This window comes from Phaseolus vulgaris, chromosome 6 (assembly GCF_051622355.1).
Source record: "Phaseolus vulgaris cultivar YP4 chromosome 6, ASM5162235v1, whole genome shotgun sequence".
Lineage (NCBI taxonomy): Eukaryota > Viridiplantae > Streptophyta > Magnoliopsida > Fabales > Fabaceae > Phaseolus > Phaseolus vulgaris.
Genome location: NC_143503.1, coordinates 25,610,999 through 25,637,568, shown reverse-complemented (window position 1 = coordinate 25,637,568; position 26,570 = coordinate 25,610,999). Strand labels below are relative to the sequence as shown.

The 26,570-nt window shown below is 30.7% G+C and overlaps 2 protein-coding genes across 5 annotated transcripts; one reads left to right on the top strand and one right to left on the bottom strand.

Annotated features, from left to right (window-relative positions):
• The first annotated feature begins 475 nt into the window (after window positions 1-475).
• Window positions 476-7,926, top strand: LOC137831568 (B3 domain-containing transcription repressor VAL1). Of its 3 annotated transcripts, XM_068639293.1 has the most exons (15): window positions 489-648; window positions 747-876; window positions 1,061-1,186; window positions 1,756-1,794; window positions 2,570-2,651; window positions 2,738-2,839; window positions 3,470-4,131; window positions 4,230-4,326; window positions 4,502-4,676; window positions 5,072-5,148; window positions 5,256-5,672; window positions 5,828-5,877; window positions 6,221-6,334; window positions 6,423-6,490; window positions 6,922-7,926. In XM_068639293.1, the coding sequence occupies exons 3-15, from the start codon at window positions 1,083-1,085 to the stop codon at window positions 7,668-7,670; spliced, it is 2,736 nt and encodes a 911-aa protein (XP_068495394.1). In that variant the 5' UTR covers window positions 489-648; window positions 747-876; window positions 1,061-1,082; the 3' UTR covers window positions 7,671-7,926. The 3 variants fall into 3 exon arrangements, with proteins under 3 accessions (XP_068495396.1, XP_090159526.1, XP_068495394.1); XM_068639295.1 differs by lacking the exon at window positions 747-876 and having other exon boundaries at window positions 476-648; XM_090303400.1 differs by having other exon boundaries at window positions 476-876.
• Window positions 7,927-19,984: 12,058 nt separating this feature from the next.
• On the bottom strand, window positions 19,985-23,577 carry LOC137831567 (isoleucine N-monooxygenase 1). 2 transcript variants are annotated; one of them, XM_068639292.2, is made up of 2 exons: window positions 22,578-23,577; window positions 19,985-20,695 (listed from the first exon to the last, which is right to left on the bottom strand). In XM_068639292.2, exons 1-2 carry the CDS (start codon window positions 23,514-23,516, stop codon window positions 20,066-20,068), a joined length of 1,569 nt encoding a protein of 522 aa, XP_068495393.2. In that variant the 5' UTR covers window positions 23,517-23,577; the 3' UTR covers window positions 19,985-20,065. The 2 variants fall into 2 exon arrangements, with proteins under 2 accessions (XP_068495393.2, XP_090159121.1); XM_090302995.1 differs by lacking the exon at window positions 22,578-23,577 and adding an exon at window positions 20,818-21,904.
• Window positions 23,578-26,570: the final 2,993 nt, after the last annotated feature.

Genomic DNA, 26,570 nt, shown 5'->3' with positions numbered 1-26,570 from the left:
CCGATTTCAATGTTTTTGAATCCTTCAACCAAATAATCCAGAATTAATAATAATAAATTTAATACTGCTAACATAAAACCTTTTTTAGAAACAGTAAAAATTTAAATATTAGTTTTTTAAAAACTAAGAAAGTTCAAATACATTTAAAATTTTGTTAGGTTTTCAGTTAACTAAGTAATTTTTTATTTTATTTTGATTTTTATGAGATATGGTTATTATTAATCATTCAAATTTTTAAATTAAGAATGAAAATAAAAAGTTAATTTAAAAAACTTAAAATTATTATTTTTATATATAATAATAAGATACACGTCGAGGGCATGATACATGTTTCACCAAGAGGGATACACCGAGGGGTGAGAGAAGCGAGTCCAAGTCACAGTCATAGCGAGACAGCCCCGTGAAGTGCGGGTGAGAATATCAGTGTCCCCAAAGTGAAAACAGAGTGAAAAAGAAAAGAAAATAAACGACTTGTGTGCGTTAAGGTTAGCGGTGGTGTGTATGTGTTATGTCTTCAAGTGTCCTGCATGCATTTTATGCATATGTTGCTTTGCATGCACACACACTCTCTCTCCTCTTTCTCTCTCTTCACTTTCTCTCTCTACACAGATACACACATCCTCGGTTTCTCTCTCTGTAAAAATTCAGGTCAATTTCCATTGCCTTATGCTGATTTCAGTGCTTTCACTCTGTTTTTCTTCGCTGCTCTGCCCATCTTCTTCCCCAGCTAAGTGTTGATGTAACAGATGATGTGTGTGGTTGTTAAGATTTGAGGAGATAGATTGATAGATAGAGATAGCTAGCACTGCGAAGTTGGGTTCTTTTTCGTTCATGTGAATGACCCATTGGTTGGCTATCACTTGGGGTGGGACAAAGGTTTGTTTTTTCGTCTTGGGGTTCTGTTTTGTTATAACCCCTTTTTGAATCTTGAAGCTTTGTGCATGGGTGTATATGGAGTCTGAAAAAAATTGTGAGGATGGGTCAATAGTTTTTTTTTTATTGTTTTGGTTTTTAGGGTTTTTGATTTTGATTTGAGTTTTGGATTGTGTTTCTTTGGCAGTGGAATTTTGGATTTTGTATTAATGGGTTCTGATATTTGCGTCGTTAATGGTTCGTGCACTCATGAATGGAGAAAGGGGTGGCCTCTGCGATCTGGTGGATTCGCCCAACTGTGCTGCAAGTGCGGGTAAATTTGTGTCCTTTTCCTTTGAATTTCATCTATTCGTCAATAATGGGGGGAGTGGCTGATGCAAGGGTATTTTTGGGGATACGATTTTTGGGACTCGTTCATGTTGATGTTGTTTGAAAAATCAGAGATGTTTTTGGGTTTTTGATTTTGGTGTAATTAGTCTCGTGAGGATTGCAATTGTATTTGTGAGGTTTGGTTTGGTCTTATTTTTATTTGCCCTTCCCGGGATTTTCTGGTTTTAAGTGTGTGTCTGTTATATATCAAGAAACTATCGCATTGATGTGAATAAGAAAATCAAATTAAGTGCTCAACTCAGAGAAGAATATTTATACCATGCAATGCTATTTACTCTTCTGATGACAATATGAAGTTGTTGTTGATGAAGGGCGGGGATCAGTGCTGCTAATTTGGGAAATATTTCTAGAGAATGACTTGGTGAGGGTGTTCTGGTCATAATGATTGTGAAATAAAAATTCTTAATTGTTATATTAAAAAATAGATTATGCATATTTTATTTCATTATATATATTTTGTTGACTAATGTTGGCTTATATCTGTAATGTTAGATTTATGGAGGAGTGGAAGGGTGACATCCTTGAGCCATTGTAAGTGTCATAATGTGGTGATTGTATATATGCCAATCTGGCAAATATATTGTTTTTTCTTTGATGTGAATGCAGTAAATGCATGATTAGTTCATTTTCAATATTTTAGTGTAGTTCTACTATTCTAACCAAGGTTTAAAATTGTGGTTTCTTTGCAATCCGTGACATTGCGAGAAATTGCAGGTATATGTGACTGATATGGCAGCTATAGTTGCAGACTGTTTTTTAAAACCAGGATTCCAGCATAACTTTTTAATTTGGTGATTGCTGTCATAGGCGTTACTACTTATTGCAAAAAAAAACATTTATTTTATCCTTCATTATGATAAGGAAATTTTAGTTCAAGTGATGCACTAGTACTTATGTATATGTGTCTAACTGAATCTATTTAATTTTTAAATAAATGTTACTTACAGTTTTTTCTTCTTCTGTTAGATAGTTTCATAAAATTCTACCCGGTTGCCTTAATTCTAGTGCCATGGTTCTTGTTTATCTTGGAAAGTACTTTTCTTTATATAACGAAGTATCTTGCTCCTTGCTAGTGTAGGGTGTGTTAAAAAGAGTTGATTGCATATGGGAATCAATAATTGAAAATAAGAATGGATCTTAGGTCTAGTTTTCTTATTGAAGTTTTGTCTTGGTAATGTAATATTTTCTCCCTCTGCACATATCGTCCCTCAGTCATATCTTTGGTAGTTTTGCCCTGCATTTTTATTATTAATAATTCATTTACTGATTCTTTATATTTCCAACTTGGAAATCCTTAATATGTCAGATCCACATACGAGAATTCAGTTTTCTGCAGCAAATTCCACCACCAACAAACTGGTTGGAGGGAGTGTAACTTTTGCAACAAGGTAAAATGGTAACCTATTTTTATGTAACTATTTAGGCATTCCCTTTGTTCCGTGGTCATTGAAGTCAATTTGTTTTGGTTTGGCAGCCTATCCACTGCGGATGCATGGTATCTAGATCTTTGTTCGAGCATCTTGACTATGGTGGTATAGGATGTGTTAGCTGTGTAAATACTAGCCAACTTAGTACGGTGAGTTTATCTGGAGTTTTTCCGGGATAACTTATTTTATTGTTATTTTCTATTTAATGCAACATGTCTCATTTATTGCTAAATCTTGAATCTGGGATCTCACTTGTACTCCTTGTTGTCTAATTTTCTTTACATTGTCTAGTACAATATTGGTTTCTAGTATTAATTTGTAATTAAAATGGTTGCTAGCTATTTAAATATTTAGCTTTTTTTTTTGCATGGCTTTTAAATGTGTGGGCTGGGTATCAATACTCAAGTAGGGACGTTACTTTAGCAATGTTTAATTAGTTGTGGGTTGTCTTTTATTGTGCAAGAACGCATGTTTGACATCATTCTTTTGCCCCATCATCTATGTGGAATGGATGCATATGCTTTGGATTTGGATAACTCCTATATAAAAGAGACCATTGGAAGACCTCAAGCTTGTGCTATAGAATATCTTCTAATTATGTTCAGCACGTTGTTTGCTTGCTGGTTTCCTTTAGTGATCTTGTGTCTTGTTATTCTGTCACTGCTCTTTTTGACACAAATAGTTGGCCAAGATTTTGAAGAGAGTCGAGTTAGGTGTATTTTGTTTTTTATCCTCTGACAAAATTTCACTGGTTCCTTCTATTTGTTGTTTTTCTGCAGATGAGGAATATTGAAAATCCAAATGGGCCTGTTTCATTGATAAAAAATAATGCAAGTGACCGGCCTTCTTCTCATTCTGAGGGAAGACTGTTTGCACGTGGTGTTGATGAAGGAAAACTTATGCAATTCTGCAAAATTATTGAAGCTAGTGAATCCAGCCGATGGAATAATGCTCAAAGAGATGGCATCATTTCACGTCATGGGCACAACAACCAAGAAGCCAAGTGTTCATTTGGGGAAGGAGACATTGGTTTTTCAAATGTGATGAAGCCATCTGTTCAGTCATTAACATTTGCTACACTAGAAAATAATAGGTCACCATGGGAGATTAAAAACATCCATGAAGCGAATGTGCAGCCATCATTGAGTATGTACCTGGGAAATGCATCAGGGAACAACTCTGTCCTGCCCTCTGCTGGAGAGGCAGTGGAAGGAAGACTAGAGGGAAAACCATCTCCTCCCTTTCATCAAGGGCAAAGGTCTCGCCCTATATTTCCCAAACCGTTGAAGAGTGGACTTACCATGAATGTGGAAATAGATAAAGGTACAATTTCTCAATCACGTGTTGCTCGGCCACCTGCAGATGGCAGAGGAAAAAATCAGTTACTTCCTCGATACTGGCCGAGGATTACTGATCAAGAGTTGGAGCGACTGTCTGGAGAGTATCCTTTATATTTTTATTTGGTTGTTTTGAACATATATTATAGACTCTTAGTATAAACCTGGTTTATCAGTAGTTTCCCTTAATGTATGATAACAGTTTGAAATCCACCGTTGTGCCATTATTTGAGAAGGTATTGAGTGCCAGTGATGCAGGTCGAATTGGCCGTCTTGTTCTTCCAAAAGCCTGCGCTGAGGTATTTTTGGACTTTTATTTCCTTTGTTTCCTTATTTTCTGTGCTTGCTTTGTTATCTCTGTATGAGTCTATGGAACACTGTTTATGCAGTTTTTTTTTTGTTTTATAAATTTTGGAATATCTCTTTACCCTGTAATGGCTGAACATCATACACAAACTGACTTACGATTTGCAGGCATATTTCCCTTCTATTTCACAATCTGAGGGTGTTCCTTTGCGAATGCAAGATGTGAAGGGGAATGAGTGGACATTTCAGTTCAGATTTTGGCCAAATAACAATAGTAGAATGTATGTATTGGAGGGTGTGACCCCTTGCATACAGGCGATGCAATTACGTGCTGGTGATACTGGTAAGAATAAAATAAAGCCAGGGAACAAGCCTTGCACATGCCTATTACACTAAAGTTTTTTACTTGGATTTAAGTCAAATTTTATATGAAATACTTGTGTTTTTGTAGTAATAGATCCTTTAATAATTTCAATTACAATTTTTTTTTTTGCGTTTTTAATTGTAATTTCTTTGCAATCATTGTTGCATAAGACCCTTAGATAGGCTAGCTGTGTGTGAGAAATATTATTCCAGTATTCTTTTCAAGACAAATAGAAGAATTCAATGCCTTGAAGAATTATTCTCTTGTGCATAATTTATTGGTTAGTATGTGGGATATCAAGCCTCAAATATTCTTTGTGGCTAATGTGTTGCAAATCTGAAATTTTTATTCTTTTGTATGATGCTTTTGTGCAGTAACATTTAGTCGGATAGATCCTGGAGGCAAACTTGTAATGGGTTTCAGAAGGGCATCAAATTCTGCAGATACACAGGTTGGGATACAGTTTCCATCAGTGTCTGGCCTCTTCTTGGAATAATACATCTCTATTATTATTAATTTTTCTGTTGTTGAATATGATAAATGACTATCGTCAAACAGGATACCTCCACATCTGCACAATCTAATTCAGCAAAGGGAACCACCTCTGCTGGAACTGAGAATCTGCCATCAGGAAGTAGTCATGCCAATCTTCTCCTTTCAATGAAGGGGGGGAATGTGGAACCTCACTTAAATGGACAAAGAGAACATCTACATTTGGGTACTGGAACTTCCGAGTTGCTTATAACTGAAAATAATGGGATGACAAACAATAGTTCAGTACAACAAAAATTTTTGTCTTTAGAGAAGAAGAAGACTCGTAATATAGGGCCTAAAAGTAAAAGGTTGCTTATTGACAATGAAGATGCTAGGGAGTTAAAACTTACATGGGAAGAAGCACAGGATTTACTTCGTCCTCCTCCTAGTGTCAAGCCAAGCATTGTCACAATTGAGGACCAAGTATTTGAAGAATACGATGTAAGTCCAACAGTGTCAAATGAGTCCCTATATTTTTATTTTGTAGGTTAGCTATTGCGAGGTGAATCTGATGGACTGATGTAGTTTTGAATAATTCTATTCAAATTTCTTTGCCCTGGCTAATTTATGTGATGTATGTATTTCATTTCATTCAGGAACCCCCAGTTTTTGGAAAGAGAACTATATTCAGTACTTGTTCTTCTGGGTAAGAATCCAGCCTTCTTGCATATTTGGCATTGTATTTGGTATATTGGAAAGTCTTAACTGTAAGAATCCAACTTCTTGCATATTTGGCATTGTATTTGGTATATTCGAAATTCTTAACCGGTCTCTACCTTTTTATCACTCAGATTTAATCTTACCTATGGATTTGTTCATCCAGCTGACAACTGTTTGGTATTTTTTCCGAATTCATGTCTGCTGTGGCAATAGTTATATTAGAATTAGGCATTGCATCTTAATTATTCTCCACTAGAGCATTTGGACCTGTTATATTGATGTGAGCAAATTTTCAGCTTGTGCTTGATTATGTTAACTATGTCATGCAGCGTGAAGGAACAATGGGCTCAATGTGATGATTGTTCTAAATGGCGAAAGGTTCCAATTGATGCTCTTCTTCCTGCCAATTGGACATGTTTTGACAATGCTTGGGATTCAATAAGGTGTTCCATTATTATTTATTTTAAGACTACTTTATATATGATGGTGATAAAATGATCTAAAATTCTTTATTGTGATTTTTTTTTTCAGATGTTCATGCACTGTACCTGAAGAGCTAAGTTCAGGGGAATTAGAAAATCTTTTGAAAACCGACAAAGGTGTGATTCTGATATCTGTAGTTTGGATATACCCTGTCTGTCATGTTTGAGATTGGGTTGAGGTTGACGTTTCTGTCTCTTATATTTGATTGAATGTTCAAATCAAAAGATGCAGCATGCAAGTTCTGCATTCAGCACATTATATTGACGTTTTGAATGATGCCAGTGTTAATATAATACTTGTCAAATTATATTCTTGGACTCAGTCTCGGGTTTAACATGCAAATTGCTATGCTTTTATAACTGTGTATGTTTTGAGGAAAGTCTTTCACCCCATGTTTGTAGTGCCACTTAGACTGCAATTTTTACTTCCGAAACCAAAATGAGTCCTCCTTTGATCTAGCAGATTGGGTTACACCTGTTGTATTCTTGTTCCTGAAAGGTTAACACAACAATTCCTAAATCTTTGTGCTGTGCTGAATGCTTTGCAGATTTTAAGAAGCGACGAAGTGATGAAAAGAGCAAGTCAATCCAAGAACACGAGGCATCTGGCTTGGAAGCTCTTGCCTGTGCAGCAGCCCTGGGAGAAAATCTTGTTGACACTGCCGAATCATCAGCTGGAGCCACCACCAAGCATCCTAGACACCGCCCTGGCTGCTCTTGCATTGTGTGCATCCAGCCCCCAAGTGGCAAGGGGAGACACAAGCCGACATGCACATGCAACGTCTGCTTGACCGTGAAGCGCCGGTTCAAAACCCTCATGCTTCGAAAGAAAAAACGGCAATCTGAACGCGAAGCAGAAGCTGCCCAGAAAGATCAAGTTCTCCAGAAAGAGGAGTCAGATACCAATGAGACATCAAGAGATGACGCAACTCAGTTGGAGAAAGAGGTAGTAGGACTAAGCAGAAGTCAAGCTGAAGGGGGTGAGTCCAGTGCTGCTGGACAAATTGATCTGAATTCTCATCCCAACCGTGAAGACATGCAAGTGGATATCACTGGAGTTATGTTTTGCGAAACAGACCCTTCTACAGTACGGGAATATATGAACCAAAATGGTCCAAGAAGCTATAACAATGAATTGCAGAATGGTGAAAATTCTTCTTTGCACACTTCTCAATCCAATGTTGAAGGTCAGAGACACTTCTCTGATCTAAGAAGCTTTGCATCCATTATGTGGAACCAAGAAAGAAGAGATGAGGAAGACAGTGAACCCAACCAAAGCCAAAACAATCTTTGTTAACAATTTCTTTATTCTTACATTCAACCATGTTATATTTATCCTTACTTGCACTCACAGTACAGTTTTTGGTTTCTTTTACAGAGGGGTGGTCCAAGATAGTTCTTCATATAAAAAATAATGTATTTTGTTGTAGTTTATCTTTCAAGTTTTTTTTTCGTGGTAGTGGGGTCGTGCACACATTTCTTTTTTCGACAATGATTTTGTTAATTTGTTTGTTGGTTATATGAATGAAACATAGGAAAAGGTTTACGTGTTCTGTCTGAATCTCTGCATATGTTGATGATTATATTAAGGATGTGTTTATTTATATATAATCGAGGTGTATAAATTACTTTTACTAATAGTTATATTATTAAGTTTTTATTAATGTATATTCTATATTATAATAAATAAAATAAATTAAAATAATAAAAATTAATTTAACATTTTACTAATATACCTTTTATATTATAAAAATAAATAATTAAAATAAAAATGAAATAATAAATGAACTAAATAATTTAATATTTTATTAATAATTATATTTTATATTATACTATACATATAATTAAAATAGTAAATAAAATAAAATAATTTAAATTCTTATTTTTTAAATTAATTTATTTTAATAGATTCTTATTTTAAAATATAACTTTGTAGTTTTTATTTTAACTCTAATTTATATTTTTAAAATTAATTTTTCATATCAAATTATTTAAAAAAATTATTTTACAAATTATTTTCTAAATATATTAGTATAAAAAATAAATTTATTACATTAAGTGCACAAAAATTTCTCGATTTCCACTATTTTTCTTCAATTTAAACAGCTCAATTTAATTTTTCTTTTTCGTTTTCTCTATCATTAAAATAAAAGAGAGGAGGCAATAACAAACATCTATGTAACATGTGGTTTTTGCATTAATTATAATTGTCTTGGAATAGATAACTATATTGGTGTTTTTTATGATTGTGTATATAAGGATTTAGTTAATAATCGGATCTAATTATATAGTACCAATTTTTTTTTCTAAAAGTGTACTTATAATTTGTTTTGGTACTTTGGAAGTGACTAATCCTTTCTTTCCAACCTCATTTAAAAGAAGGGCACAGAAAATGCAGTTTAGAAGAGATTAACCCTAATTTTCCTAGTAAAATTTAAAAAGATTTACATAAAAACTGACATAATTAATTAATATAATTAATATTTAATAAATTATATCATAAACATTTTGTTAATATTTCTATTATTATTTTAGTAATAGTATTTTATTTATATTTTACTCTATTAAATTAAAATAGTTTTATTATATAATCTCATTAACTTAAAAATAATTATTAAATTCTTATTTTTTATTATATATTAAATATTTTAATAAATTTTAGTTCCTAGTAAATTTAGGTATTTTTAATTGAGTTTCTATTTTTCTATTAAGTACTTTAATTTTTATATTTTTCAATTGTTTTTTTATTTATTAATTTCTTAATGTGATTGTTATTGTTAAGAAACAAGTCTCATTTTAACTCATCCTCACAATGTGTAAAGTGAGAATTACCCTTATTTATATTAGTTTTATATCTAATTTATGTAAGATTTTTAATTGTTAACTTACCTCATTAATTTGCTTACTTATATTTCTTGATTTATAAAGGTGAGGTTTTTGTTGTTAATATAAAATAATAATGTAAAGTAATAAATGAAATTTATTTTTTTATTCAAAATGTGTTAGATAACAAGCGTCGCTTGTCACCTACACCAATAACCAGGATGATAAAGTGAAAGTTATTGGAAAACATAACAATGTTGTTACTCAACACAATTTTAATAAAAATAATAAAATTTACTTATCGTTTTATATTAATAAAAATATTATTTTATATTAATATAAAATTTCATATTTTTTAACGCATAAAGACAAGTAAAATGACAAAACTCACTTTTTGACCTCATTTTTTTTAGCTATAAAGTCATTTTAATAAAATTAGCACTAAATAATTAACTTTATTTTTCTGGTAATAAGGGATACAGGAAAAACACAAGATATTTTTTTTTCTTTTAATGAAAGTTTGGTGAAAAAAGACTTCTAATTTTTTTTTAATAAATAATTTAAGATCCATTTGAAGAAAAATGTATATCATCTATCAAAATGTTATTTAAACAAGTTTTACTTAAATTTTAAATATTTTATAAAAAAATTAAATATTTTCAATTGATTTCTTATTAAAAAAATTTGTTTCAATACACATACTACATACTACAAGGAAATTATTAAATAATAACCAAATTTATAGATAAAAAATAATTACTCACCTTGCTAACCAACTTAGAAACCATTTTTATAAATTTTTATTGATAATAAAAAGTATTTTAGATATTAATAATTTTTTTAATTTATAAAATAATTTTTAATTTAATCAAATAGTAATTAATTATTTTGATTTACAAAATTAGTTTATCTTTAATGATTTTTTTTATAGTAATATAAATGTCTTATATTTTTAACTGATTTGTCATTTAGTTTTTTGGTAAATTATTTACTCTTATTTTTCATACTTCTCATTATAAAGTGATTACCTACTTATCTTCTCATGAAAAACAATTATGCAATTAAGTTTTAATTTTTTCATAAATTTAGATATTTTAAGTTAAGTTTTTATTAAGAATTTTCATTCTATTTAATATATATATATATATATATATATATTATATCGAGTCTTTTGTAATTTGATTTTGCTATAAAGTGAAATAAGGTAATAGTTTAATTTTGTAGTATCAAGTACAATACTATAAACTTAGATAGCAATAAAAAAATCTTTAAAATCCTATTATGTTTATAAAAATGACTTGTTTTATTTTTTAAATTAAATATTAAAACAAAAATGAAATCAACTGTATGAAAACATAAAATAATATTCTTTAATGAAAATAGTTAAAATTTCATATTTTCATTTTTATAAGCTCGAGACTATAAAATTAAATGATCATATTACTTCAATGAATAATACATACTCAATTAATAAATATAATGATTTTTGACAATTAAATATAATATTTTTTAATAAAAATTCAATTAAGAATACATAAATTTATAATTTAACTTTGAGAGTGGTTGTATTTATTGAAAGCCTGGTTCAGAAAAATGTCGATGTACTGTAAGTGTTGGGTTATCAGCATTCATTGCGAGGGATCTCTCTGTTTAGAAGATGACCAAGACGTGATATATATAACCTGCTTCTCAACCAAATTTATTTTGCTTAAACATATTCATTTAATAATAAATGAAAATAAATTGAAATTAAATATTTTTGTTCTATTATAAATTAAATAATTCAGTTAAGAAACTTGTTTGAAAAAATAAATAAAATAACACAATTTTTATATTTTCAAATCTTAGGTGAATATAGTGTTATTATTATGGAAATTTAAAACTTGTCTTGTTTGGTAACAATAACCATCATCAATCATATATGCACTAAATGAATGTGGACCTTTAACAAGACACATTTATTATGGTTTCTTGTATAATTAGTTGTGATAAAACACATAATTAATTACAATCTTACCTATAATATCTTACCTTTAATGAATGATGTGATGAATGATGTGAGGAGACAAGTAGGGTTAAGAAAGTAATAATTTTTGACAATTTCAAAACTAAATTCATTGGAGGTAGAGAACATCAATGTAAAGTTAGATAATATTGATTGCCCTACCTTATCTCAAGTGATAATGAATTTTTAATTGCTGAAATCACGGATGACATTATAAGGGTTATAATTTTTATTTTCTCAAGAAAAATTAGGGTATCTGTGTCAAGACATTATAAGAGTTAAATGCTTTTACTGTATAGACAAGTGGCCAAAAGGAACCAACAACTCTTTTATGTGGCTCATACCTAAAATAGAAAATCCATAAAAGTTGGAACAATATAAACCTATTTCACTGGTAGGATACGTATATAAAATAATTTCTAAAGTGTTGACAAAAAGGTTGCAATTTTTTTTTTCACAAGGTTATCGACTTTAAGCAATCTGCTTTTTAGAAGGGAGAGACATCCTAGATAGTGTGATAGTGGCCAATGAGACCATTGATGAGGTTAGAAGAAGGAATGTATAATATTGAAAATGGACTTTGAAAAGGCATATGACTTAGTTAATTGAGATTTTCTAATATATATGATGAGTAGATTAAGCTTTTGTGCTAAATGGATTAGATGAATAAATGGATATTTGGAATCATCACATGTGTCCATTCTAGTTAATGGAAGTCATACAAAGGAAATTAGATTAGAAAACGGTTTGAGACAAGGGGACCCTTTAACGCCTTCTTGTTCTTAACTATAGAAGAAGGTCTAGCCGGGACTGTAAGGCATACAAAGAGAAATAATATGTTTCTTGGTCTAAATGTAGGTCATAACAATATCAAAATCAGTATGCTTCAATTTGTTGACGACACTCTCTTTATATGTAAACTTCTTTTGGAAAATATATTGGTAATAAAAAGCATGCTTAGATGTTTTGAACTCGATTATGGTTTGAAGGTTAATTTCATGAAAACTAAGTTAGGAGGGATCGATATACAACATCCACATTTGCTGAAATATTGAACTGTAGTACCATGAGTTTACCCTTTAACTATCTTGGCCTACTAGTAGGTGGTAATTGATGACTTTTTACGACAAATACACCGTGTTTTCAGAAGTAATAATTTGTCTCTAAGGACGAATATCGAATCCACAAGGAACAATTGAATAGTCAAGTAAAAGATTCACTAAATAAAAAATAGAATAATAAGTTTGTTGGAGTTTGTTATGGATTGCAATGATTAATAAGAAAACAAGTCAAAGAGTTTGTTGCTTCAATTGAGAAAATAGGGTTTGGGGTTCATCTTTCTCACTCTTTTGTATTTGGATTAACATGACAATATTGTGTCCTTTGATAGATATTGATGTTTATATAAAAATTATTTATATCGATTCGTTGCATATAAAATTATTAAGATGCTTCTTAAATATTGATTCCTCGCATATTTATATTTCTTATAAATAAGATCAGACTTTGATAACAATTAACATTTCAAATCTATTCCTAACATTCAAATATGTTAAGCATTATCGTTTGGGTTAGAAACTTAGAAGTACTTTCCAGTCAAATCTAAATTTCGAGATCATGGTAAACCAAACATTACAAACAAAACAATAATATCAATCATCAATCAAGAACAAAATATTATGTTTAGATATCACCTCAATACATTTGATTTTGAACATATTACTCACAATCCAAAAGGTAGAATTAGCCACACATGATGGTTGTTGATGAGCATATATTTATTCACACTCAATAACTTTAATCATAGATTATTGGACTAAATAATAAATAAATCCATTGTTTTAATTAATATTCTTCTAATTGAGTTTATTTGGGCCTTAATTATTATTTTTGTTAATTTTGTATTTTTAACCTAAGTTGTTTCTTTTGGATCAAAATAGGAAACAAAATCTGAAATAAAGAATTAGAGAATTAAATCTGCAATATCGCTCATAGCAATGTTGGAATCAATTACGATCAATGCACAAATTTGAAGAAAATTGGAAACAATATTTATGGAAGAGAAGTAAGAATAAAATTTGAGACTATTTGGGAATGAATATATATGTTTAATAATTTGAAATATGAAGCATCTGATAATTGAAAAACAATATCATAAGGTAGATTTTAATTTGATTTTTTGCAAGGAAAAGAAGATTATAAAAGAGACTTCAGAGGAAGGAAGAGGGAGCTTAAAAGGGTTTTCTTAGTTTCTTTTCTTCTTTGTATTTCTTTTTGTTTTGCCTTTGCATGAAAGGCTAAACCTTTTTGGTTGTTTCCTTTGTAATTCAACCGCTTTTAATTGCTATTTTAATATTTTTTATATTTTCTACACACATATCTGACCACAATTATACTATCATCTCTCTAATGTTAGACAAGTCTACACTAGAATCATATTAATTTGACAACAAAACAACAACTATCAGTTGTTACAAGCAGGGAGAGTAAGAAAAGAAGATCCATGATGTTTCTCCTTGACGAGCTGCCTTCTCTAGGATTTCTAACACCTCCTACTCTCTCATTTGGATTACAATTCACTCAATGGTGTTTTCCTCTCAATCTTGCACGTCCAGGGTTGTGCTTCAAGCCTCCTATTTAACATAATTTGTGTGGACTAAGTGTCTTCTCGCTTGGGCGTTATTTTGCTTGCCTGGGCGAGAAGCACGTAAAAATGCCCAACGTTAATGGAGCAATCTTGCTTGGGAGAGATTCTCTGATGGCGTGGCGTCTAACTTAGGCGAGTTTGAACGAGCTTTGGTGAGTGTTTGGTGTGTTCCATTTTTCCCTTTTAGCTTTGTATATTCTCCTTTTGCCCAATCATCTCCATTTTTCCTTAGAATCCTGAAATTAACACAAATTTGGGAATAAATCGTTCTTATTCAAATAAAAATCACAAAATATGTAAAAATGTATAAATTCATAAATCAAGAGTTATTTTATGTTTATTTTACCAATTAATATCCATAAGTGTCTGTATTTTAATATAAAATATTACTGAAATTTGACACTTATCAGTAATCAGAGAAGAAGGTTTTTCTAGAATGATATTATTTCTAAAATAAAAAAGAGACTAGCAAAATGGAAAGATAAACATGTATCCTTAGCGGACAAAGTTACTCTGATAAATTTGTGCTATCTGCTTTACCGCTTTACTACTTATCTTTATTCAAAATGCCAGTCTCCGTACTAAAAGAAATCATAAGCATACAAAGAGAATTCTTGTGGGGATGGGGTCATTATGGTAGGAAAAAAGCAGTGGGTGAGTTGGGACATCATTTGTAAGCCTAAAAGAAATGGAGGTTTGAGTTTAAAAGATCTGCCCTATTTTAATAATGCATTACTAGGGAAGTGGACCTGGAGGTTGGGTGATGACTTTTTACGGCAAGTGCACCGCTTTGTCAGAAGTAATAATTGTCCCTAAGGACGGATATCGATCCCACAAGGAACAGTGAATTATCAAGTACAATAATCGCTAAATATAGAACAAAACAATTAAAAGTGTATTGAAAGTGGTTGTGTTGACGATGATCAATAAGAAAACAGACAAAGAATTAATTATTTCAATTGGAAAAATAGGGATTAGGTTTCATCTCTCTCATTCTCATGTATTTTGATTAGCATGTCAATATTAAGTTCTTTAATTGAAATTGATGCCCGTATAAAAATCATTTATATCGATTCCTCGCATATAAAATTCTTAAGAATGTTCCCTAACTATCGATCCCTCGCATAATTATAAGAACAACTTAGAACGAAGCTCAGACGTTAATAGCAATTAACATTTCAAGTCTATTCCTAGCACTTAAATATGTTAAGTATTGTTGTTTAGGTCCGAACCCTAAAAATACCTCCCGGTCAGATTTAAGATTCTCAATTTGTCACGGAAAATTAAAAGTAAAACAACAATACCAATAATCAATCAAGAACTGAATATTAATATATAAGATATCACCTCAATACATAAGAGTTTGAGCAGATTACTCCCAATCCCAAAGGGTAGAATTAGCCACGCATATTTCTATCACCTTCCATTCTCCCAATTGGGTTACAATTCACTCTATGGTGTTTTCCTCTCAATCTGGCACACTAAGGTTGAGCCTCTAGTCCTCTATTTATCCTAGTTTTCTAGGGTTAGGTTGTTTATTGTGTCGCGCTAATGGGCTAAATGATAAAACATAAAAAAGGCCCAATCTTTCTTTGCATCTTTTCCATTCTGGGACCTTCTATCTTTATCTTTTTAGCTCAAATCATTCATCTTTAATCCAAATCTCCAATCTTCCTTAGAAATCTGCAATTAACACCAAATTTGGGAATAAAATACTCTTATTCAAATAAAGATCATAAAAAATGTAAAAAGGTATAAATTCATAAATTAGGGATTATTTTATATGTAAATTAGCAATAAATCCTCACAAGTGCCTATATTTTAATATGAAATATTACTGAAATTAAACACTTATCATTGGGCAAAGAGGAAAAAGGTCTTTGGGTGGATATTGTGAAGTCAAAATATGGTTCGTGGTGGTCTCTAGAGTAAGGATAATCGAGATGAATCTATTTGGTGGAGAAACCTTAGGAAAGTCTGTGGACGAAGTGTTAATGCAAACTGGTTCATGGATAACATTCTATGGAAGGTAGGGAACGAAAATAGAATTCTTTTTGGGAAGATTTGTGGTTAGGTAATACATATTTAGTCTTGAACTATCGGAGATTGTATGCTAATTCTGAACAAAAAGGCTTAACTGTGGGGGATTTTGGTGGCTGGCACGATAACCAAGTGTTGGAATTTTAATTGGAGGAGACAATGGTTTGAGTGGGAGAAACATATGGTAGCAAATTTGAATTTGCATCTTTCGAATGTCTGCGTAAAATATCAACAAGAAGATGAATGGTCATGGAGGTTGGATGTAAATGGTAGTTTAATGTGGAATTTGTATATAGTTTGTTACAAAATTCAATAGTGGGGTTAGTTAATGTTTTTCCTTTAAAACTTTGTGGAGTTCAAAAAGCGTTACCTTCAACTTTGCTATTTGTTTGGAGACTATTCCACAAAAAATAGTCACCCTTGACAATATTTTGAAAAGAAACGTTCATATTGCTAGTCTTAACTGTGTTATGTGTGATAGCAAGCAAAAATTCATTAGCCATCTATATTTTACATACAATATAGCTAATCAAATTTGGAATTTGTATGACAATTGACTATGTCTTATCTTAGTGCACCACAAGGACACAATCCTTCATTTTCGAGGTTATGGACATTTTGGTCTAATAAGGAAACACAATCAAATTTGCAAAACTGTTTGGATAGTCACAGTTTGGACTATCTGGACCCATAGAAATGAGATTATTTTCAAAAATAAAAAACCCGACGATTTACAAATTTTCGCTTTGATCTAGATAAAATCTTGGGCTTGGATTACAAATAATTATATGAAAGCTTTCTTCTCATACTCTGATTGGTGTTTGTCTCCAATTACGTGCATCAACTCTTTGGCTCTTTGATTTCTTTTTAGTTGAATTTGAAATGTGGTAACTTGAATCAGGCTATTAAGCCTATATAAAGTGTTCTTTTCAGGGTTTTCAAAATTAATTTGATAGGTGTTTCCAACCCAAAAGCTGAGGCATCTCTCCTTCCTACATGAGGTGTGATGAGAACACAATGAAGGCTTTGAATATGGAATTAAGCAAAAGTCTAAGGCGGGACAACAACGAGGATAAAAATAAAAATGGTGACAAGCTGTCATAAATTGAGAGGGGTAGGAAGACGTTTTTCTTTTGTTCATGAAGAGGTAATGCAGAGTTGGTTAAGACAAACACTAGTATTTATTGTGGGGATAAGTGGACAAGCTTTCCCCTACTAATGTGGAACATGGTTTCATAGATAGGTATGTAGTGTGCTATGTTGATGCGAGTGTAGAGATGTTTTTTCTGCACTATCTTTTTATTTTTTATAAAACGATTGGATCACCCTTAAAATGTTTTATATTTATTTATTCTTATTGCTGATTAAAAAAATATTAAATGTGTCACCATAACCAATTATACATGAAATCATAATGAGTTATGGTGACTCAATATGCACCAACACCATAATGACTATTCAAGTAAAAGGTATAATATTTTAATATAAATGTATAATCACTTTTTCAAACTTTATACTTTAATATTTTTTTATTAACTTTCTTCACAATTATACACTAAAACATAATCTTTTGAAACCTACATGATTAGAAGCCCTTACCACCATATGTCAAATTTCCTCAATAGTGTCCCAAACATGAAGTTCTCCCACAATTGCTCACATGCATGTAATTTATAACTACATCAATTGAAACTTAGATACAGGAAGAACACATGATAAAATATTTAAACTCACTCCAATTTCTCTTCTTTACTTCAGGTATGAAAGGGGACACTACTCCTCCCCTCTCCTATTTCCACTAAAACCCACACATTCAAACATGAAAAAGTATAACATCTTTCTCTACTACTCCCTTAATGCAGAGAGAGTAAGTCGATAACATTTTAGAACTAAGGCAAACAACAATTTAAGTACTCTCAAGCAAATTTCTAGCAAACCTTTTGTATTGCTTCTCATTTGTAATCGATTTTAATATATATATATATATATAATAGTTTAATAGCATGTGACTGATAAAACAAATTATCGTTAAATTTTAAATTACTTTTATACTATATTTGAACTTTAAGCCTAATTCAACTTTATAAAACTTCCTCATAAGATTTGCCTCCACTTTTATTTATTTATAAAGCTATTACAATTTAAAAAAGTTATGTCTATTATAAAATGAACATTAATTACTAAATTATATTTTGATTTAAATAATTAAATAAAAACTAATGATACATTTTGTTATTTTTTACCTTTCCTTTAATTTATCTATATAAAATAAGATATTTTTTCAATTTTTATTATAATATTTGTCTAAATAATACCTTTTAACTTTCGTTTATTTTTATTTTCCTTATTATCTCTCTCATTTTCTTTTTTTTTCCTCATCTACAACAAGTATTAAGGAATGTCATACTTTAAATAAATAAAAACTAAAATAAATTTTAGATGTATACTATTCTAATATATAATTATTCATTTCCATTTTATCCTTTCATTTTAAAAATATTCTCAATGTGAGTAAATTTTAATTTTTATGTTCTATCATATTAAAAACTGTTATATCATGAGTTTTAAAATAATATTTATGAAATCAATAATTTTTTAAACATAAAATTTATTATTGAATGTTCGTAAAAAAATTACACTATCAGTATTGTATATAAATTAATTCCATTTAAATAATAATTAAGTTTTACGTTAACAATATCACAATACTATTAAAAAAATATTTTCTCAGAAATATTAAATTATGTAGAAAACCACCTTTTTTAATGTATATTTATTATAAAATACTAAAGATACTATTGGTACTTATTATTGCTTATTGAAATTATATTTTTAAAATGAAGATCACTTTAAATCTTGTTTAAAACATTCTACTATAAAATGGACTATGTAAATTAGTTATATTGTTTATCAAAAGTTTGTTGGATCATATTCCATTTTTTTTTCCATTTAATTGTTGGATATCCTACACCAATTAGATATTAAAGCCTTTCATTATATATAAGTGGATGCAGATTTTAATCTTATGATCGATTTTATGGAATTGAATTAGATTTAAAGTACACTTCCTAATATGGTTAATATGATATATCGGGATGAGGAGAATTATATCAAACATCAATATACTTTTCCAAGGAATTAATACGTCAACAACCAATTTCTTCCAACTTTTTCATTTCATTTATTTTATGTTTTGAAACAAATTAAATCAATTTAAAAGAAAATTCTTTAAGTTAAAAATGAATAGCAGAGTTCACATAATAAATGCAAAGATGTCTTCCTGTACTACCTGCAATATTTCCAACCGTCATCTCTATCAAGGTCAAGAGAAACTGCTCACCAAATTAATTAAACCCCATCAATCTGAATCAATATGATTTCATATACTCAAATTAGTCTCAGATTATGCTATTTATTTCCATCCATAATTTCACTGGACCACCAAGTCTTTTCTGCTTCCTTGTTTTCAAAATAATAGATTGCAAATTAAATCTTTCAGCACATAATTTTATTAAAATTAATGATAGATGCATTTCTTTACTATTATTATAAAGGTTTTAATAAATTAATATAGAATAAAATTGAAATATTCAAAGATTAAAATTATGAATACAAAAGTATTTTTTTCTATTTAAATAAAAAATTATTAATATATAAATAAATAAATAAAAGAGTAATTGAATACTCCAACTCTTTTACAAATAGTCAACCATATATATATATAAAGAAGATCACAAAAATGTTCATTCAAAATCACCATAAACATAAATATCTTCTCCTCACATTTCACTATTTAGCACTAAAGATATAGATAAAATAAAGTCACCCAACTTATTGACAAAAAAAAAAAAAACTAAAAAAACATCTTTTCTATAATTAGTTAAAATAATTTTATTATTAATAAAAATTTATAAATTAATTTATAAATTAGTATCTATCTTTTTCTTTTAATACTAAAATTTTAGTTACTAATTATTATAAATTCTAAATTAGTCATTATCACCTTTACTAAGAAGAATTTATAATGTTGAAATCTTCTTCTAAATTATTCATTATCACCTTTACTAAGAAGAATTTATAATGTTGAAATCTTCCTCAAACTTTATTTTTTCCATAAAAAGTAAAGCAGACATACAACTATATTTCATTTGCATGGATTTACTCACTCATTAATTATTTATATGTAATACAACTCTGGTGCTAATCTTGGTTTGGCTTCTAACACAAGTGGCTCAGCAAGCATACCACCATTACCAGACTTAACAATGTTGATACTTGATACATTTGGAGGTGCACTCCAAGAAAAGGCATGAATCAACCTGGCCAATAACATCACAGTCATGGTGGACCCAAGTATCACTGCAGGACAACCTCTCCTTCCTGTGCCAAATGTTATGAACTTCAAATCTGGCTCTGACAAAGCAACCATGGATCCATCATTCATTTCATGACGTTCAGGTTTGAACTTGTGAGGTTCATTCCACACTCTAGGGTTTCGTCCAAGTCCATGTCTGCTTAGTAGTACATGGCTACCCTTTGGAATAAAATAGTTTCCCACCATTGTGTCATTGCTTGAGACATGGGGAGGATTAAAAGGCACCACTGGATGAAGGCGAAAAGCTTCTCTAACACAAGCCTTTACGTAATTGAGCTTTGGAATATCTGATTCTTGCACCATCCTTTGCTTACCTACAATCTTGTCTACTTCTTCAGTGGCTTGCTGAAGTATGTGCGGCTCATTTATCATTTCTGCAAGTGCACATTCAACTGCATTGGATGGATTGTCTGCTCCTCCAAACATAAGTTCCTGCATATTATTCCGTTTTTTTTATCAGCAATAAATTAAAAAGTGACATTTCAGCATGTTTCAACTTTTTTACAAGTATCAAGAGGCGTTCATCCCTATAGACTTAGGCTTCTTAATCTTACCTTCTCTGAATCAACAAAACAGAATGCCATAGACCCTTTACAGCAACCCAAACCAAACTGCTCACAGATATCATGACAGTAGCTATAAAACATTCCTAGCATCTTTCCTAATAAATATAACCATAGATCACTACCACCTATAAAATACAAACAGAGTTGGCATGAATTTGGCCTATGCTGCATCAGAATTGGCCGAAGAAGCACATAACAGGCACACACAAAATCATAATAAAAAACTGCATAACATTGCAATCTTCATGAACAGAGAACACTTTGTGACAGTGCATCTACTGCAGCTTCAGTTTCATTGATCCGCCACCGCTTGACTGCAATCCAACACACAGCTCCAACAACGTTATGCAGTAAAAACTGCATAAATTTCAGCAATGTTGCACATTCCACTCGTGACAGCCAATTCAATCTTCATGATGACCTTCTCCTGAAACCGTCTTGTTCCCTTGCACCTAACCAAGTAATTTACTACCTATGTTTGTTCACTGACTTGCCATCTTTGCTTATAACATGCCTGACTTCTCCTCTTTCATCAGAGCAGACCTCTCTACCTCTACTTGTTCCTTTACATCATTCTGACCTTCCTCCATTCATCTCCTTGTCATTCACATTCTCCTTCATCTTTAGCCCCCTCTACCAATTCTGCTTTCTATTCCACTGCAGGGGTGAGATGAATACATGGTTCTAAAGGCAGATATGGTTGCTGGAAAAATTTCACAGCAGATGCTCTGATGAACCTTTGCATTGGAGCAGGATTATCATTGCAGCTGTTCCCAACACAAAGCGCTTGATCCCAGCCTTTAGGCTTCCTAACTCCTCACTCACCTTCTCATAACCATAACACCCTTTGTTTCGCTGCATTAGGAACAGTCAGCAAGGGTCTTCAGCTTCCTCTAACCATTCACATTGCATATTATTCCGTTAATGCATACATTTATGGTTTGTATTTGTATTGCGAAATTGTTGATTCATGTAGAACAGAAAGAAAACAAAAGATGTGACTATAGTTTGTGCCTTAAATTTGGACAGTGTTAAGATTGTTTTATTTTGGAAAAGATTTGTTCTACAACTCCCTTTTTCTCTCACATACACTGTCTAACTGTTTTTATTAATAAAATATTATATTAAAATAATATTAATAATTAATAGAAAGATAATATATATATATATATATATAGAGAGAGAGAGAGGGAGAGAGAGAGAGATGGTATAATTAAGAGTAGATTTACAGTTTATCTTAATATTAATGATTAAGAGTTTTAAAAACGAACAATTATTAAATAGTATTTTTTATTACTTGAAAAAATCCTTGTTTTGTTTCTCTAAATTAAGCATATACAATAAAAATTAAATAATATTTTTTTTATAAGGTATAGTTTTTTTTATACATGGGGAGGTGATGTGAGGGAGCTCAGGTTTGGAGTATTTCTTTAAAATACTCTTATTTATTTATTTTATTATTTATTGATAAAAAAATAAGTAAATCTCATTTTATAAATCTGTTTTTAAGATTAAGTTAGATCTAGACTCTTAATATCAGGATTATTTAATTTTTTTCTAAAAGTTTGTTAGATCTATTATGCTTCAGTTATGTTGTTATTGGACCATCACCAATTTTTGTAAAATTGAATTAGATTTTAAAGTCTTTTTTAAAATAAGTAAATTAGACAAATATATATAAAACTAAATATGTTTATTTTATTAAAATAAAGCACTTTTAGAAAAAGTAATAAGGAGTGATGCATTACTATAGTAAGCGCCTTGATTTCCTTGACGGTCAAAGTAGGAGTATGATTGTCATCTTTGAGTGAGATGAGAACATCAAGCAAGTCTTCTTCAACGCTCTTTGATCCATCGTTCCATTGCTTCATTCTCTCTTCAACCAATGGATCGTGATACTTCTCCATCGTCCTCATTCCTTTCTTCACCATCCTCTTGTGCCCATCCAAGTCAAAAACCCTCAACCACGGCACATAATCAGAAGCAGAGAATGCATAAACGTGCTTAAGCAATGTGAAAATAGCATTCACTTGTTCTACTTCCTCTGATCCAGGACCTCCGTCCATCCTACCCTTTCCAAAGTACCTTGTATCAAAAATCAGTTTCCTCGTCACATTGCAACAATAGTGTTGTGAAACTTCTCTCACATTCACATTGTTGCGTTTGTTGTAGACGTAAAACATAATGTTATCAGCTTCTTCGTTCCTTTTGTCCTGAAACCAGTGGTGCCTGAGAGGGGAGAACAAGTCGTTGACGAAGATTCTCCTCATTTTCTTCCATTGCTCCCCAAAGGGTACAATAGCTATGGTCACATAGCCACTAGACATGATATCAGTGGCCATGGTTAGTGGTCTTGATGCAAACTCAGCATCATGCTTTCTCAAAAACTCACAAGCAATGGAGGGACATGTCACTGGGATTACATGGACATTTCCTAGGCGAACACATGCAATTTCAGTGTTCATTTCTTGCATGAGATCGTGTATCCATCGAAACACAGGTTTGTTGGAAAGCATTTGAGGAAGGCTACCAACTATAGGCCAGGGTTTAGGACCAGGAGGCAGTTTAGGCTTCTCAAGTAGGTCATATCTCAAGGCTTTCATGATAGTAAAGCCACAAATCACAAGAAACAAAGAAATTACAAGGGGTTGAAGGTGCAGGCATAAAATATCGGGGGCGTAATCCATAGGTGCTGGGAATTAACAAGGGCATTGAAAGGAAGAAAATGTTAGGTTTAAAATGGTATGAGTTGCGAGTTAATCAGGTGCTTATTTATAAAGATTGCTAAAAGTTAAGAGTTATACCCCAATATAAAAAGAGAGATAAATATAGCTTTTTTCAATCAACATCAAAAAAAATAATTAACAAAAATATTTAAGATATATTTCAACCCAAAGTTCCAAACAACAAAATATATAAAAAATCATATATTAATTCAACCTATAACTAATCTGAGAAACTTACTCCATACGCTTTATACAGAACTCATAACCATGTGTCAAGGTATTATTTGTTAATAGACATATCTCTGTTACACCTTCACCGTTTGATTTTAAAACAACCTTCCCATGATTCCACAGTCAAATATATTCACAAGGAAAAATCTATGCACCTGTACAGTAACTGTCAAATGGCCATTAAGTATCAATTTTCTGTATTCTATAGTTATATCAAAATTTATTTGCTGATAAAAAAATATGTTCAGATATAATTTTAAATGTCATCATATCAACAATTTTAAAGGAAGGTTGCATATGTGATGTGAAAGTTGTCAATTATGAGGACTACCAAACATGATTTCAATTTGATGTAAGGTCTGAAAGGGTGTAAGGTTTTTCTGGTGGATGGGTAGCTTATGTAGTTTATGTTGGAGGGTTCTGGTTTTAAGCAAGTTATATGGTCGTTGTCACTGTGGAGGGTGAGAGCCTTGATTTTTAAGTGAACTGATGCCAAAGGAATGTCAATGATAGTGGCTTGGCATGGTGTTCTTATAGTAGATTACTAGTGACAGGGTGCTTTTTGGTGCTGTTTTTGTCTGCATTTTATGCAGCAAAAAGCCTGCATCTTTTTGTTTCTGGTTTGTTATTGTTAATCCGAAGATCTTGATTTTTGGGTTATGTATAAGGTTTGGAATAACCGAAATATCCCATTTAATTTAATTTAATTTTTTATTGATAAAAAATAATGATTTTAATTTGATTTTCTTTGTCCCGTTCTTCGAAATCAATTTACCCACAAGATTAATGAAATGAGACTTGTGAGAAAATTCACCCCATGTTCACTCATTAATGATCGGGACAACATGCTCGCTCATTAATGATTGGAGAAAGTCACAAGAAATGTTGCTGTGAAGAATATTATCAGTTTTTAGAAATTTAACCACAATAAAGAGCATGTTAACAACTGTTTGTTTGATTACTAGTTTATGTGGGCCAATCACACTCGAATTCAAACCTTATGCACATAAAGGGTATGAATATATAATTAGAAAGCCATTGATCGAAAATGCAGAAAATGGCATGTAAATTATTAGAGTATGAGATATTGGAAGTTTTTAATATATTTTAAAATGTTATGCTGCCATAATATGGATTAATAGTAATAGCTTATTCTCAGGCTCAGCTAGTAGGATACAACAGTCAATATCTTTAACACGAGCAACCAAGGCCATAATCATTAGCCTCCAGCACAATGAATATCTTGCAATGAATCTGTTATTATGTCAAAGAATTGAATACACTCCTTTAAAAAGGAGAAATATCAGATGAAGAAGTGCATGGATTTTGGAATGATGAAACATGAATTTAAGGATATAACACGATGCAAAGTTAATGACTTCATACCAGTAATATGTAGTTAAACCACCACCTTTTAGGTGAATACTTCATATTTCTTGTTCTATTTTTTATATTAAAATATCATTACTTAAACTGTTTTATTATGAGGGTTGTATTAGTGATAACAGAGCTATGTGTACCGCTGAATGAAAGGAGATTACCCTAAAGAAACATTAAAATCCATGAGAAAGAGCAGTTACAGATACATCAGCCAAAATGGCCAAAGATAATTCTAGCATACCTTCCTCTGTTTGGATATGGATATTGATTGATCAACCAAAGAGTTACTGAAGTACACCAAGATCACCGACACTGCAATGCAGTAAATGCACGTATAACATTAGTCTCTTTGTATTTTTGTTCTTACAGGTTTATGTTCTTACACAGTAATATAAAATATAATATATATATATATATATATATATGTATGTATATGTGTATATGTGTGTGTAGGTTTGAAAACTGAGCACTCGCAGCAGCCAGCGGGTGATTGGAAGTCATGATTAATGTTATTTATGGTAAGTAGTTGGCCCAATTGCCAATGGTCATTCATTATTTATTGAGAGCCTTGTCAGCATACAAAGATAAAAAAGGAAAGATCAACATAAAAATTCAAAATAATAAAATAAATATAAAGAAATTTAAATCTAAGTTAAAGCGGTTTTTTTAAAAATTGATAAACAAATTAAAAGAATATGATGTAATAAATTAGGATATGAAAATGTTAAGTTATATTTCATAAAACCACCCCCATTGAAATGACTTAAAATTAAACCTATTTTGATAATCTAGTTATATTTATTTATATTTTAATATTAAAATTTGTATTTCGTGCAAAGTATAATCAATTAATTAATTTTGTTGAACAAAAGTTTTAAAAGATACTTAATTAAAACCATTTTTCATATTGCTTAATCAAATATTTTTTCTCAACTAAATTTTAATTATTTTATCTCATACTTTTAACCAATCATCAAAATTATTTTATTTATTATAAAAAATAAACTAAAAGATAAAAAATTAAACAATAAAAATCTAACAATTTAGAATCTCTGTTTCGTTATAATTTTTTTTTATCAAACACCCTAAAGTTAGAATTTTAATTGTCTTTAAAAAAAAGAAACTTCTATAAATGAATATATCATTTAAACAAAATTATTTACATTTTTCAAAACAAAAACATTTACATTTTTCGAAAAAACTTAAATGGTAACATTATTCTTTCTTTAAAAAATTAACAAATATTACTATTAGCTCATACAAATATATGACTACTTTCTCACCAAAATGTATCATTCAAAGACTTATCAGATAAGTACTTTTTATTATTATCAACAGATAGACAAGTACTTTTATCTTAATGAACATTAAAACCCTATAAACAAATTTGATCTTCATCTCTCA